This window comes from Urocitellus parryii, chromosome 5 (genome assembly GCF_045843805.1).
Source record: "Urocitellus parryii isolate mUroPar1 chromosome 5, mUroPar1.hap1, whole genome shotgun sequence".
Classification (NCBI taxonomy): domain Eukaryota; kingdom Metazoa; phylum Chordata; class Mammalia; order Rodentia; family Sciuridae; genus Urocitellus; species Urocitellus parryii.
In genome coordinates, this window is record NC_135535.1 from 107,910,394 (window position 1) to 107,926,976 (window position 16,583).

General features: G+C 43.7%; 1 protein-coding gene across 1 annotated transcript in view; it reads left to right on the forward strand.

Moving 5' to 3' along the window:
- The first annotated feature begins 2,389 nt into the window (after positions 1 to 2,389).
- Positions 2,390 to 16,583, forward strand: part of Vwf (von Willebrand factor) — a 151,052-nt gene continuing 136,858 nt past the window's right edge. The window contains exons 1-5 of the mRNA XM_026403302.2: positions 2,390 to 2,564; positions 3,470 to 3,524; positions 4,910 to 5,074; positions 12,200 to 12,302; positions 12,600 to 12,808. Coding sequence (XP_026259087.2) covers positions 3,470 to 3,524; positions 4,910 to 5,074; positions 12,200 to 12,302; positions 12,600 to 12,808 — 532 coding nt within the window. The 5' untranslated portion in view covers positions 2,390 to 2,564. The remainder of the gene's footprint in view (positions 2,565 to 3,469; positions 3,525 to 4,909; positions 5,075 to 12,199; positions 12,303 to 12,599; positions 12,809 to 16,583) is intronic.

Here is a 16,583-nt window from a genome sequence, read left to right on the forward strand (position 1 = left end):
TCCAGTGATGACACTGAGCATCTAGTCTTGTTCTGGTTTTTAAAAGCAGGGTGGCTTACATTTTACTCTGTGAGGTTTGCTCTGTTTCTTCAAGTCAAGGATATTCCTTTCTTTCTTTTTTTTTTTATAAAGTGTTTTTTTTTTTAAAGAGAGAGTGAGAGAGAGAGAATTTTTAATATTTATTTTTTAGTTCTTGGCGGACACAACATCTTTGTTGGTATGTGGTGCTGAGGATCAAACCCGGGCCGCACGCATGCCAGGCGAGCGCGTTACAGCTTGAGCCACATCCCCAGCCCCAATTCCTTTCTTTTTGTAAGTTACTAAAATGTTTTTGTTTTCTTGTTTTCTATGAATAGGTGTTGCCTTTTACCCAAAGCCTTTTCTTTTTCTTCCCCTGCCTCCCAAAGGGTTTTCTGCTTTTATTTATAATTCAATTATATTTATTTATTGTTTTATGCATTGTTTGTCTTTTCTTCTGACATCTTCTTGCTGTGTTTCATTTTCTTCTTTCTGAAGTACTTGCTTTAGTAGTTCTTTCAGAAAGGACTATAATGTTAAACCCATTGTTTTATGGGGGGAGAAAGACTCTAAGTTCTCTCTGAATGATGATTAAGGTATGTTGACTAGATGGCACAGCCCTTACTCCCACTGCCCTCTGACCTTAATTCTGTGTTTCTTCTAGACTACAGTGTCTGCATCTCTTTGCTACTGGCTAGAAGTGTTGAAGGGCTAATGCTCCCAGAAGCTCTCAACAGGACTAGGTGTAGAAATACCCTCACTCTCTTGACCTAAGAATGGAACAATTTTAGGGTCCATGTCTTTACTTCCCATATATTCTCCTCCCAGTATTCAGCTGCAGTTGCCCCTGGGTGGAGGGCTTAATAAACATCATTTACTTTTACTGGTGGCTTTCCCTTCTCCCTATCACATTTCCACTTTCCTGCTGCTGTTTCCTGCCTTTCCACATAATTATCTGCACTAAAACACTCAGGGTCTGCTGCTAGGGGCATTCAAAATAAGGCACTGTGTGCAGAATTCTACAACAATGGGTTTTTGCCTCACAGTGTTTCTCATGAAAGTTTTAGCACAGGTGTTATCATGTGAGAAGCAGTGAGGTAGGCTTCCAGTTTTGGAGGGTTGCAGGGATTGAACTCAGGGGCCCTCAACCACTGAGCCACATCCCCAGCCCTATTTTGTATTTTATTTAGAGACAAGGTCTCACTGAGTTGCTTAGCACTTTGCTTTTGCTGAGGTTGGCTTTGAACTCGAGATCCTCCTGCTACAGATTCCTGAGCCCTGGGATTACAGGCGTGCGCCACCAAGCCCGATGTGGGGTTTCATTTCTAAACACTCTTAAGTCTTTGGCTGCTGGTCTTAGGGCTGGAAATCCCACTGTGAGGGTGTCACTTCCTGCCTTGCCTCTCTCTGCCCATGTAATTAGCTCTTTTAGCAAGAGTAGGTTGGCAGATAATGTTGAGAATAAGGTTTTTGGGAATAGGAGTTGGGAAGAGGGATCCGAGCGTGTTTGTGCATGTGTGTATGAGTAGTTACATGCACATGTGTATTTGCATATATGTATGTGTGTGATACGTGAGTAAGTGTACAACATTAGAGGAAGAATCAGTTTATCAGAAGTGAGGTAGAAGAGTCTTTGGAGGGCTGGGGGTGCAGCTGAGTGGCAGAGTACTTGCCTAGCATGTGCAAGTCTCTGGTTTCCATCCCCAGCACCACAATTTTTTTTTTTTTGGTGGGGCAGGAATATTAGAATCAAACCATCACTTCCACACCCATTATTTTACAAAGGCCTGGTCTTGTGACCAGGACCTTCATCTTTAACCTGTCCATTAAACGCTGGCCAGGACCCAGAGGGACTGTTTTTGTTGAGAGCCCCAGCTGGATGGTTCATACCTGGGTGGACAGGAAGTGTTAACGCGTTCCTTCCTCCCGCTCAGCAGCTAAGTTGGCTCAGGTTGAGGTGTTTTTCAAAATTCTCTGGAATCTCAGCCCTGGAAGCCAGGTCCAGAAGCCCTGTTGATCTAGCCTGATTTTCTCCCTGGCCTGGATCAGTCTGTCCTGGGGACACCAGTCCTCCTGGTTAGGCCTGTCTGTGTGGGCACTTGGGAGTTCCAGGGACCAAGCCTGGGGCTGGCGAGTGGGGGGCGTTCTGGGAGGGCAAGGAAGCTCATGAAGGCAGCTTCCAGGAGGTCTCCCTCTGAGCTGTTCAAAGCCTTATCCTCCTGGAGGTATTTCTAGTACTATTTCCTGTCATTGTTTCCCTTTGGTAATTAGAAGGAGGCCAGGGCCCTGATGTGGCAGCTCACAGCTATTGTGGTGGGGAAGGGGGGGTGGTTGGTGAACGTCACAGCTTGGGCTTTATCTCCCCTGGCTGCGGGGACTCTGTAGCCCCTGGACTACTTAACAGCAAAACAGGCCAGAGCTGCAGCAGATCCCTCCAGCCTCAGCAGCTGCTGGGAGAATGGCCTAGGGGTGGTGGCACCACTGAGCAGCGGCTGAGTTTCCTAAGGGATCTTGGAGACACCTGCAGCCCCTATTTGCAGGCAAAGGTATGATCTTTTGGAAGGAGAACTGATGCAGTTGTGGGAGAAAGATGCAGGGCTGATCCTTGCCCTGGGACCCTGGCTGGGTATCTCCATCTCTGGACTAGAAAGGTTTTTGTTTGGAAGGCAATTCAAAGACTGGACTATCCTAATGCCTCTTTGTCTTCTTGCCTCTGGGTATCCTGTGGCTGCTTTTCTTCATACAATTGGGTTTTACTTGTACTTTTCACTCAGACAAGCCTGGACCAATCTTTGCCCTCACCTCTGAGGTACAATACACCTGTGCATTGGGAGGGACCAATTTTCTGGGACCCAGGGCTGATGGGGTCCATTTATCAGTTGAACTTAGCAAACATTATTGAGCATGTCCTAGGTGCTGGCACCTTGCCAGGCTCTGGGGATGGAGGTGAGTGTGCCTCTGCTCTGGAGGCTCTCATGGCCCAGGACCAGTGATCAGTAAGCAATTAATTGGTAGTTCCTGCACCTTCTCTGGGTGCCCGTGGTAGCAATGAAAGTGTAAGACAGTTCTAGTTTCCCCATTTCTGCCAAGAGTGGAAGGACTTGGGTGTGCCTCTACTCTTGGCTATTGGAGCAAGGTATAGGGACAGGATGCCCTGCAGGCATCAAGATGAGTTGACAGTGCTTCTCGCTTCTGTTTTGGCACTGAGACTGTTATCTGGGGAAGGGTGCTCAGGGGTGTGGCTCCCAGGAATTGTTACACTTGGGCCTGCATTGGCCTGGGGGCAGTTTTGGGACTAGTAACCCATGTTCAAATGAGAAATGGACCAATGGTGATCAGTTCTTTCCTTGCTTTAAGAAATTATTTTTCCTACTTTATGCATTGGCAGTAGCTTATACCAACAGCCATCTATGGGAAGTAAGAACAGTTTATTTCTCTTGCTTCTCTGCAGATGATTCCTGCCAGACTTATAAGGGTGCTGCTTGCTCTGGTCTTTACATTGTCAGGTAGGTACTAAGTCCTCACTCCTGCCCCAGGGTCATTTGGAGTAACCCCCTTCTAGGAATCAGCAGGTGTGTCTGCAGGTCACCTTTGTGTGAGTCCCATGTTAGACGCACAGTGAGCCTTTCACAATCACTGGTTGCCTCCTATGAAGATTCTGCAGAACCCCCTGCCTCTGACTTGTATTCTTCAGAGACCAGATGCCTGCAAATACCTTCCTCTTGTAGAAAAGATAAGCATGCACAGAATCATCCTATATAATGGAAGCACAGGATGGGAAAGAAGGAATTAAATTCTTAGAGGGTTAGTCTCAGAAGGAATTGTAGAGGTCATCTAGTGAACGTTTTATGGTATAGATGAAGAGACCGAGGGTCAGAGAGGAGAAATTATTGCTTTAAAGTCATGCAGAGCCAAAACCAGAGATCATTTCTCTTGGGTTCTCAGCCTGCTCTCTTCCTATTATACTATTTTTCTTCCCTTGCTGAAATTTTGAGATTGTGAATGGTAGGGAAGGACTTTTGACCTGGAGTGTCTCCATTTAGATAGCTCAGGTTAGTAGCATCCAGTCTGCTCCCCACAGATTAGTCTGTAATGAAATGTACACTTCTCATGTTCTTTGCATGTTTCTGCCAGGTGGATGGTGTCTTAGTGAGGGAGTCAGCTCTCGAGAGAACTTTTACCATTTCACAACTCTGACAGGCGCACAGTCTGATCTGTCTAAAGTTTAATCTGCTCAAAATATAATAGTAGATATGTAGAAAGATGCTCATTGCCATCTCTTTATAAGAGTAAAATATTTGAGAAAATGCTAAGAACCAAATAATAAGAAGTTATCCTCGATACATTTAGATGTAGAATGTGAAGTAGCCACTAAAAATCACATTTTAGAAGTATATACAATGGCACAACAAATTCTTTACAATATATTGAGAAGTAAACATGGTTTGTAAATGGTTTTGCACAGGATGATCACAAATTTGTAATAAATCACAACTGTATATATGCTATAAAGTAGAACAAAAAGGCAAACGCTTACTCTAGTTATTGCTGAATGTCAGATCACAGATAATTTTTAACTTCTTTGTGTTTTCTTCTGTATTCTCAAAATTTTCTATAATGGGTATCATTACATTTGAAATCAGTAAGTAATTAAGTCATTAAAATGAGCAGAGTTAAGTCATTAAAATGAGTAGATTTCCTGAAAAAATGTTCCTCCATTACTGCCACGAGTTCTGGGCCGTATTCCAGGACTGAAAGCAATAGCTTTATTCTTATTTGGGATGGAAAATACTTCCCCACAGCCCAGTTTCCCTCAGATTTTAGCCTCATGAGATTGGAGAGATTTGGGATGATGGTTCCAATTTTGCTCACCCTTGTCCTTTCCATCTAGACACCCTCTGCAGAGAAAGGGCCAGTGGCCGGCCATCCATGGCTCGGTGCAGCCTCTTTGGAAGTGACTTCATCAACACCTTCGATGAGAACATGTATAGCTTTGCAGGAGTGTGCAGTTACCTCCTGGCCGGGGACTGCCAGGAACACTCCTTCTCGATTCTTGGTAAGTACCGGGCACTGAGGGCAGGAATTCAGAGAAGGGGCCAGCTGTGCTCAGCCCTGGCATGCAGGGAGGGTTCCAATTCTCAGACACGCCTGAACTCAAACATCACTGCTGAGAGTATGGTGGGGAGCGCCCTTTCTATGACACCCGGCTTCCTTTGGCTTCTCCAATCTCTCTCCATGGAAGCCTGGTGGAATAGAGAGAAACTTTGGGCTTCTTTAGTGGTTGCAGCCAACAGGTCCAGGCAGTGCCTCAAGAGCTACAAAGCATCAAGAAAAATGATGATCTAGAAGGAACTTTGGAATACATAAAATTCCTTGAAACAGGAAATAATAATTTTCTCGGTGGCATGTGGAATTCAGAGTTTCTAGCTGATGTTGCACATCTCTTGTTCCTAGAAATGCCCTGGTTCTGCCCCCATGTCTCCCTGGGTCCTCACAACAGCTCTAGAATGTCAATAATGTCACCCCTGTTTTACAAATGGAAGAACCAAGGCCCAAGGATGCTGTATAATTCTCCCCAAAGCCTGACAGAAAATAAAAGGAGGAGCTGGATTTAATCTTGGGCTTCTCCTTCTTCCTCTCCACTAAAGAGAGAGGGAAGTTTCCAAGGCTGGGAGTGGGGCTGGGGGCATTGATGAAGAATTATGATTTGGTGACTTCCATACTAAGACTCAATCAGCTGTGAGGTGTGAGGAAGGGATGCTACAAAGCCAAGCAAAAGAGGGTCCTCTTTGGGGAGCTGAGGTGGCAGCTGACACAGATCCAGGCCATTAAAGAAAAATTCATGAAACTTCTTAAAACAATAAGAAAGACCTTACATTTCAAGGGGCACTACTGCAAATCCACCTCCAAATACGAGGAAAAGTGGAATTTAGATCCAAGGAGGGTTGGGTGGAAGTCAGTGACAGAGGAAATGTCAAGGTAAGGGGTTTTTTTTGGCTAAACCAACTTGACAGGAATCTTACTGAAGGCAGGCCAGGGTGATCAGATACTGAGGTTGGGGATAAGGAATTTGATCATATACAGAAGGTAAGGGATTTTGGCTAAACGGACTCAGTGGCAATCAGGACTAAGTGAGTCAAGGACAGATCCTAAGGTCAGGACTAGTCTAGAAGATGGTTCAGTGGGACCTGACTCAAGTTTGGTCAAGGAAGAGATTCTTTTTGCTACACTTATGCCTTTCCATGATGTATAAGTTGAAGGGTTCTTGGGGTTATTACTCCATCAGCCATGGAGTGGATCCATGCAGTGTCCTCTGTGCCCAGCATGCAGTAGGCTGTGTTTGGGAGCTCAGTGAGCTGACCATGGTCATGACTGTAAGTGTCCCCTGCTTCTTAGCTGCTCCCTCGGGCCATCTCTGCCACCTGCCCTGCACCTGCTGGATACCCTATCACAACATGGCTTCCGTGTCCTGCCATTCTTCCCATTTCTTTGTGAGTCCCTCAAAGACAAAAGCTATGCCTTGCTCATCTTTGTTTCCTGGCACTTCGCTCCGTGGGGTTTCTGTCAATATTTACTGGTGTTGGGGACCTAAGGAGCAAGGTGCTCTGTTGTATCAAAGAAAGATGTTTACAAGAGTGGGTGGCGTCTGAGGATCCTTGGGTAATGGGGCTTTGGTTGGGTGAAGAGCACAGGGGAGGGTGCTTCACACAGTGGAGACAGCATGAGCCCAAGAGGAGAGGCTGGAAGAATGTGTGCTCATGAGGCGAAACCCGTGGTGGAGTGGTTTCCAACTGCAGCCGGCATGGTGACCGCCTAGATGGCTCTAATACAAGGTTGCTGGGCTCCACCTCCAGAGTTCTGACTCAGTACATTTGGAATGGGGCATGAAATTTTTATTTGCTAACAATTTCTTAATCGCTGCTGCTGGACTAGGGACCAAACTTTGAGAAGTCCAGGAATGGAGTAAGTCTGGGACACCGTGAGGCTGCAGGGCAGGGTCCTGGAGTCTGATGGAGGGAGAGTTGGCTGCATTCAGCGGCTGGGAGGAGTTAGGTAGAGTCTCTGCAGTGGGGAAGGGTCAAAGGGACTGGTGCCTTCCAGGAAGGGAAGTGGGAGGCAGGGTAACCAAGCAGGAGGTAAAAAGGACCAGAGACATCCCCTGGGACCTGACACCACATGGAACACTGGGTTATGGAACCCAAGTTTGCTTCAGAGGCAGCACCTGGGGACTGGCTTGGAAAAACAGCTGACAAGAAAAAGGTCCCCTCCTCCACCAGGAAGCGGAAGGTGCTCGCTCACCAACCTCCCGTGGCTCCATTGTTTATTTTGAGTGGATTTCTGCACCTTAACAATCATTGTGGAGATGGTACAGACCCTTTACTGAGATGACTCTGGGGGTGTGTGTTGGGAATGGAGGGTTAGGAAGGTTTTGAAAGAAGAGATAATGACATGTCTCCACCCTGAGTGAAGTTTGCAGGGAGGGTGACACTGGTACCCTGGAGGGGCTTGCTGTCTTGACTCCATGATCAGCTTTAGCTCAGTCCTGCTATGGTCTCCCTAGCCCAGAGGCGGGTTAGTAAACAGTACATAATGAAAGCTTAGGACCAGGCCTAGAGTCTACATTCTGGGCTCAGGGAGCCCAGCCAGCATATTGGAAAAGTCCCTTTCCCTTGTGTAAGCCCACCTCCAGAGCCCTCTCCTCTTAAGGAGCCCTCAGAGGCAGGAAAATTCAGGTACCTCCTCCTGTTAGCCCCCTTGACCACACTGGCCCTGTCCAGCACTCGACATGTCAACTTATGCCCACTGACTAGTTTATAACCCCCAGCACTTGGAGGCTCTGCCTCCAGCAGGAAATGGAAGCATGGAAAGAGCTATAGTTGGAGCCGACTCCATTCCCTCTCTGCCCTGAGTGCCCTTGGGGAAGTGGCAGAGTGTCTCTCAGCCTTCATTTCCTCTTCTCTAAAATGCAGAGCCTGTGAGGCTCACGTGAGATGAAAGCATTTGCAAGTGTGAAGTGTTATCTGAACCTGAGTTATTGAAAGCAGCCAGATGCACAGAAGCTTGTTGGGTATGCACATGGCGGAGACACAGGGCCACCAGGCTCTCGGGGCGTTTCTCTGGACCGCAGTTTGACAGCTATGGGAATCTTCCACGACACAGTCCATGCAGGTTTGTACCAGAGGCCTGGCCTCCAGCCACCCATTTCTGGGTGTCAGTGGCTGGGGCAATTTGAAGGGATGGAGAGGGCCACCCTACTTCCGAAAAGCTCATTGCAAGGCACCCTCCCACCCCCCACCCAGGGTCATTGTTTTCTTATAGCAATTTACTCTTATTGAATGTCGATTTTCTGGGAGGTTATTGGCCTAAACCAGGCTATTTAATATATGTTGGTTTCATTTATACTCAAAATTGTGCTGATAACCTGAGAAGAATTGGGTGGCTACTTTTTCTGAGTTGGGGTGATTGTAGGAGGAGGTGGTGTCAGAAGGGAACTAATCTGTGGAGCCTGGGCCTGTGCTGGAGCTTGGAGTAGGCAGCATCCTGGGGTCAGGGGAAGGAACCCAGACCTTGGACCATACAGTTTTAGTTCACAGGCCCATGTTCATCTTCTGCTCCATTGTTCTCCAATGACATCCTGTTTCCTCAACTCTAAATTGAAAATAATTCCCATTCCTCTCTGGGTGCCGGTGCATCTTGTTCACATCCTGGGTAGAGTGTTTATGTCCCTTCATGAAGGCCCACCTGGTGCGAAGCGGAGGGCCTTTCCTTGATTCCTCTCCCTGGTCAAGCAGCTCTGGGCTTCCAGGCCAGAGCTCACATTTTCTAGTCAATGGGCCCAGGATCCAGAGAGAGTTCACAGAGTCCTGGTTCCTCCTGCCTTATAGAGACTCTTCTTCCTAAGCCAAGGCTGCAGGGTTCGATGGCCTCCCAAATCAACCCAGGGAGAGCCATAAACAACTACTCGCTGGCTGAGTCATTTCTGTAGGGGGAACCTCAGTTTCCGAGTTAGCAGAATGGCATGGTCTCAGTAGATCATTGTTCTCCAAGTGTGGACAGAGGATGACCTGCATCAGAATCATGGGCAGGGGTGGGGAATGTTTGTTAGAGATGCAGATTAACGAGTTCTGTACTATAGCCCCAGGATACCCTAGTTCTAGCTTCTGGCTTGCTTTAGAAAGTAACAGGGTGCCTCTTGCTCCCACATGTGGGGTTGGGGGCCAACTGGCTCACTCAGCACCCTTATCCCTGAGTTCAAGGGGCCAGGAGCCTGGGGAGGCCTGGCTGGTTGTTTTTCCTCCTGGATGGACACACAGACTCTTCCTTACCTAGCGGTGATAGGAAGAGCTAACAGGGAGGTCTGTGGAATGTGGGAGTTGCTGCCCATTTCTAATGGTTCATTTTCCTAATGGATTTGCAGTAAGGGAAAGAAGTAAATAAAACAGAGGTTGATATGGAGTTCTCCCGTGCATTAGTGACTTACTCAATCCACAGCCGTCAGATGTCCCATTAGGTAGCTTTGCTGCAATAGAAGATTGGATTTGGAGTCAGAAAATCTGGGTGTGGGTTCTGCTCCAGGTGTAAAATCACTCAGTTGGGGTGATTTCTTTTTCCTCAGAGGACATTTGGCAGTGTCTGGAGACATTTTGGGTGATTATAACTAAGTGACATGCTGTTGGCATCCAATGATAGGGGTCAGGATGCACAGATGGCCCCCACAACAAAGAAGTATCTATCCCTAAACGTCAATAGTGAGAGGGTGGAATCCTGTCTGAATCTCAGTTTCTCCTTCTGTAAGATGGGGTCAGTCTAGGTCAGTGTTTTTCAAACTGAGTCACAAGTCACGGTCCTAACCAGCACTGCAAAAACTAAACAAAATAATAGAAAACATCATGACATTTCAGAGTTCATGGCACGTGCTAAGGGCAGATGTGTGAAAGTTCTGCAGACTTTGGTCTGTGTGTGTGCATGTGCGTGTGTGTGCGTGTATGCATGTGTATACCTTGTATGCATGCCTAGGGACCTAGAAGACTCCTGGGAGGCATTGCAAACCGGAGTTTGTTACCAGGCTGTCCTGTCTATTTGTTTGTTTATTAACAAATAAAAGTATTTAAAATAAATAATTTTACCATTGTATTGTGGAAATTTTCAAACATACAGAAAAGTTGAAGGAATACAACATTATTATACCCACCACTCAGATTCCGTCGTTACTGATTTCCTCTATTCACCTCCCATTTACCACTTCAGTTCTGTTTGGTTTTCATTGGTTAATTTCCTGCTCTCAGAAAGTTTGTTTGACTTCTGAAGATTTGTTTGCTGTAAAAACTGTTCTAAGTGAAAATGCAGAGTGGGCCAGACTCCCCAGTTTAGACAGGTATAAAAGGACTAAATTGCAACAAATTTAGTTTAAAGATCTTAATTGGCTCTATTTATAATTCTAGAATCAGGTAACACTCCATTCTGTAGACTACAATGAGTGTTCCTAAGAACCGAGCAGAAGAAATTGATTTTATAGACAGAAGGGTTAAGGAAAGCAGAAATAGAGAATAAAAGTGGATTGGTTCTTTCAAAGTTACTTAGCTTGTGGAGATTAAAGCAGCTACAACTGGCCCATTCGGGAATTTGGCTTCTCCCTGCAGGCCTCCCCCGGACATTCTGCTTTCCCAGAATGCCAGAGAAACACCTTAGTTTTGGTTTGGTGGACATAGAACTTTAGCATGAGAGACTTCATTTTGGTTTGGTCTCAGTCCAAACCAATAGTCTCCTTTATGTTTTGTTCAATACAGGACAAAATTCCTTTAACCTATATGACACCTGGGTTTTCTCCTGGAAAGCACTGGTGTGGAGTTCTGCAGACTGTGGTCTGTGGATCTTCTCTGCCTGGCTGGGAGTGAGGAGACCTTCCCTAACTGGACTTACCAGTGGTCCTGGTCATGGCAGCAACACCTCAAATCAAGAGATCGTCCTGTTTTCTGAGCTTGATTCCACAGGCATCCTTGCCTCTTTTGCTGAGGAATTAGAGCCCACCCTTCCAGTTCCTCCTAGAAGAAGATCAATCTCTTCATCATTTCCAAGGCTAGTCTGGAAATCATGGGTCCTGTGTTCCATACCTTCAGGACCTCTAAGACACTGTGCCCCCATGTCCGACCTCTGTCTTCACTGACTGCCCTCCATCTCCCCTCTTTCCTCCACCAGTTCTAAGTCTCCAAGGCTTGAGACTCAGACTCTCAACTGACCCTTTGGGCTCCTTCATCCCTAGGGCCAATCCATTGTCTTTGGTCAACAAGGGCCCAGCCCAAGACGCAGTTCTCAGAGACCAGCTGTGGAAGCTTAAGCTTTGATAACGCTATGGAAAATGCCTCATCAGTTTTCTGTCTTTTCGTGCCAGCTGCCCTTACCCTTGTCCCTGTGTTTGTCCCTCACCATGAGACCATCGACAGAGTCTATTTTATGATGTGTTTGACCATTCAAACATCTCTAATGGCAATACCCATGGTTTATTGAATCCTTACTAAGATTCTCTGCACTGTGGGTGGCAATTTATCTACACTGTCTCTAAACTTCTAGAGAATCAAATGTGGTAAATTGAGGAGGGGCTCATGAATCTCCATTTTAAACGAACAGCACAGAGATTCTGATTTGGGCTCTCCTAAGATTGATATTTAATTAGTTAATTAAATTCCGGGGATGGAACACAGGGCTTTGTGCAGGCTAGGTAAGTGCTCTGCCACTGAGATATACCCCCAGCCCCCAAGATAACGTTTTAAATGACATTATTTTAGAATACCTATTACCAACAACCGGGACTCTTGCTTCTGTTTGCTACTTGACCGTGTGATCAATTGCTGAATGCTTTTCTAATCTTTGTATCTAGATTGTGAAAAGGTCTCTAGTAGTCATCATTGAGGTCACTGTTAAGTGATCAAGCTTTTATAGTTTTCTTTTGTGAAGTGTAAGACAATTGAGATCTATGTATCCAGAAGGCACCCCATAAGAATTTTTAGATGAATGGAAAGATGAGTGAATAAATGAGATTTTAAAGGTGATTTCTGTTGCCCATTTTAAAAGTCTTTTTTGGGGGGAATTCTCCACTGAGATAAGATTATAGAGGTAATAGTATTAATACATTTATTACTTTTGGGAGGGTTATAATCACTACTACTCCTCTTTTCTCTTTTAGGGGACTTCCAAAATGGCAAGAGAGTGAGACTCTCTGTGTATCTTGGGGAATTTTTTGACATCCATTTGTTTGTCAATGGTACTGTGATGCAGGGGGACCAAAGGTAAGTCAGAAGTGCAGAATGTCCAATTTGAAAGGACCCTGGGGATTCCCTGGCACAAGCCCTCGTGTTTCAGATGAAGAAGCTGGGGCCCAGGGAGAGGAAGAAAACGTACTCAGAAGTGAGTAGCAGGGCTGGGCGAGAGCCTCAGCCTCAGCCTCAGCCTCAAAAAGTGAATGAGCTAGAACCTCATTCCCTTTGTGCCATCGTCTGAACCTTGTAGCGTGGGCTTGGAAGGGTAGAGAGATGTCCCGAAAATGCACGAGAAGCCTAGTACTGAACATGTTCTCTACTTTCCAGAATCTCCATGCCCTATGCCTCTAAAGGGCTGTATCTGGAGACTGAGGCTGGGTACTACAAGCTGTCCAGTGAGGACTATGGTTTTGTGGCCAGGATCGATGGCAGCGGCAACTTTGAAGTCCTGCTGTCAGACAGACACTTCAACAAGACCTGTGGGCTGTGTGGTGACTTTAACATCTTTGCTGAAGATGACTTTAGGACCCAAGAAGGTAAGGTTTTCTGGGCTCCATTTCCCTAAAGTGTGGTTATGCTTTTTACCTCCCTACTTACAGACTCTCACTAATACTCCTCCCCTGGCATTCATGCCCCGTCATGACCTCACCTCAATTTATTTTGCCAATCTGCTCTGTTAATATTTCACCTCAGTGCCTAGATACCCTGGTCAACCTACAACTTCGAGCCTCTCAAACCTGACTTTGTTCAATTTTGAATTCCCCATAGAAATAGGGGAATCACATGTGGTAGATGGTTGGAAAATACTGGAAGGTTTGAGTAGACCCTTCTGAACCCACTACGATTGAATAGATGAAATCTGTAGAGTGAGCCTCCACACTGTCCAGAAAGGCTAGTTATCTAGGCCCGGTGGTTCATACCTGTAATCCAAGCGACTCTGGAGGCTGAGGCAGGAGGATCACAAGTTTTAGGCCAGCTTCAGCAAGACTCTGTCTTAAAAATAAGACAGGGGCTATAGTTCAGTGGTAAAGCTCTCCCAGGTTCAATCCCTACAAAAACACCAAAAAGCCTAGTTTATGTATGCTTGTGAGCAACAGAAGATAATATAGATGTGAAATCACTACTAATCTTTTTAATAATTTTAATTCCATAAACATTCAGTTAGTGATATTCCCTTGTAAAAACAACCTTTGTATATAAATTATTCTCTTCCTTATCATGTATCTACCTTCTGATTTAGGGGAAAACATGCAGAGAAAACAGTAGAGTGAAAAATAATAAGGTCGTTTGTTTTTATCTTCTCTAGCACTGATTTCTCAACCTTTTTATTATCCAATATGTAAACTTTAGGCTATCAGTTTTCCTTTAAATATCACTTTAGCTGCACCACACCAATTATTTTAATATATAACACAGTTTAATTTTTGTGTAGTAAAATACATTTTCCTACTTTCCATTTTGAGCTCTTTCTTAACCTGTAGTGTGTTTAAAATTTCCAAATGTTTAGAATTTTTAAGGTAAATTTTTGGTAACAAAATTGATTTCTAAATTAAATTAGCAACTTGTGGAGGCTTATTTGTAGCTAGTACTTGATCTTTTCTTAAAAATGTTCTATCTATGCTCAAAAATAATGTATTTTCTGATTGGTGAAGGAGTCCATATTTGTTTGTTGAATTAGGTTTGTTAATTGTGATGTTAAAATCTTCTATATGTTTACTACTGTTTGTCTGCTTCATCTACCAGTTACTAAGAAAGCTGTATATATATTTTTTACAATATTGGTAAATTTTGTCAATTTCTTGTAATTCTGTCAAATTTTGCTTTATACATTTTGAGTGTTTGTTTGCTATTAACTTTTAGAAATATTACGTCTTTCTAGTGAATTGCTCATTTACATAATGAACCCATTATTTATATATTTTAATTAGCCCTTTATAGTTATACATAGGAGTTGGGCTCATTTTGACAACTCATCCATGCATGGAAATTGATTTCAGATCATGATCTCTCCCCTTTCCCTCCTCCCCTCCATCTCCTCCTGTATTCTCAGCTGTACTCTACTAGACTTCCTTTCATTTTTAACAATGCCTTTTGCCTTGAGACCTGATATTAATATTGATACTCTACTTTTTTATGTGGTTAGTGGTTGTTTGATATATCTTTTTTTTTGTACTTTGAATTGTTTTGTGTGATTTTGTTTTAGATGTGTCTCATGAAAGTTGCATGAAGCTGGATTTATTATGTGTTTTAAAAATGGCTATTAAGGTGCAGTAAAATTCACCCTTTCAGTGTGTACTACTCAAATGCCTCATGTCCTTTTGTAGTCGAACTTACCCACAATTCTTAGCCCCTGGTAATCACTGACCTTTTTTCCTCCCGTGTTCCTATAGTTTTGATTTTTTCCAAATTTTTTATAAACATAGTAATTTGATATTAAGCATTCTAAGTCTGGCTTCTTCTCATTAACATAATCCATTAGAGATTCATCATGTTGAGTGTATCAATAACTTGTTCCTATTTATTGCTGAAGAGTAGTACCTAAATTTGGTTATCTATTCACCAAAGAATACTTTGTTTCCAGTGTTGGGGAATTATGAATGAAGGCACAGATGTCCCTCAAATTTAATTATAGTACAATACACATAACAAAATTGACTATCTTAACCATTTAAAATTTTTTTGTAGTTGTAGATGGACACAATGCCTTTATTTTATTTGTTTATTTTTATGTGGTGCTGAGGATAGAACCCAGTGCCTTCCGCATACTAGGCAAGCGCTCTGTTGCTGAGCTACACAGCCCCAGCCCTTAACCATTTTAATGTATATAGTTCAGTGACACTAAGTACATTCATATTGTTGGGCAACCATCTCTACTATCCATCTCCAGAACTTTTCATTTTGCAAAACTGAAATGTATCCATCAAACAGTAGGTCCCCATTCTTCCCTCCCAGCCCTGGAAACCACCACTTTACTTTGGTCCCTATGATTTTGACTACTCTAAGTACCTTATTAAGTGGAATCATGCAGTATTTGTCTTTTTGTAACTAATTTATTTCACTTTTCACAATGTCCTTAAGGTTCATTTATGTTGTAGCATGTGTCAGAATTTTATTTCTTTTTATGGCTGTCTAACATTCCATTGTAGGTTTATACCACACTTTGCATATCCTTTCACTCATCAGTGGAGATGGAGTGCTTCCACATTTTAGCTATGGTGAATAATGCTGTTTTGAACATGGGTATACATGTATCCCTGCAGACCCAGCTTTCAATTTTTGTGGGGTTCTACCCAGAAGTATAATTTTATTGTATGTAAATTATATCCATATGGTAGTTCTGTTTTTAATTTTCCTCCCAGTACTGGGGATTGAATCCAGGGATGCTCTACCTTTGAGCCATATCTCTGGCCCTTTGTATTTTTTAAGTTTGAGACAGGGTCTCACTAAATTGCCCCGGCTGGCCTTGAACTTGTGATTCACCTGCCTCAGTCTTCCAAGTCTCTGGAATTCCAGGTGTGCACCACTACATCTAACTAGTCTTTAAAATTTTAGGAAGCCATCATACTGTTTTCTGAGTGGCTGTGCCATTATACACTCCCACCAAGAGTGCAGAGTGTTCTGATTTCTCTGCATCCTTGCTAGTGTTTATTTTTTGTTCCCATCCTTATCGGTGTGAAGTGGCATTCATGAATAGGGTTTGTCTATAGACATATGCTTTAATTTCTCTGGGTAAATATCTAGTACTGGGATTGTGTTTTTCCATCTCTCTTTATCCTTCTGTATTGCTTTTTGGGTGGTTTACTTAGGTCATACGCTGTACTCATGGTGGTTGCTGAGAACCAATTGTGTGCATCTCTTCCCAACTCCACATTCAGTAACATCATGTTGGTAAGACCATGGAAATCAGCAAGTGCTATAAACTGGGGTTTTGCTTTCCCTGGAGAGTTGCTTTGTCACCACTTTACTAAGTAGTAAGTAGATCTAAGTAGATCTGTCTTCTAGTTCACTAATTCTCTCTTCACTCTGCCGAATTTACAGATGATGTTTATTCTGTCAATTGAAGTTTAACTTTATTTTATTGTCTATGCTTTTAATCTTAGAAGGTAAATCTATTTTTCTTTTCAGTTATTTTTTCTTGTCATGTTCTTTTATTAAGTTTCAATTTTTATAGCCATAATCTAAAATATATTTGTTTTAAAAGTTCTATATAAAAATTTCATTATCTGAACTTTTTGGAGCTCAGTCATGCAAATTTTGGATCTGCTGACTCTTGTTTATAGTGGATTGTTTCCTGTTGTTACAGATGGCTCA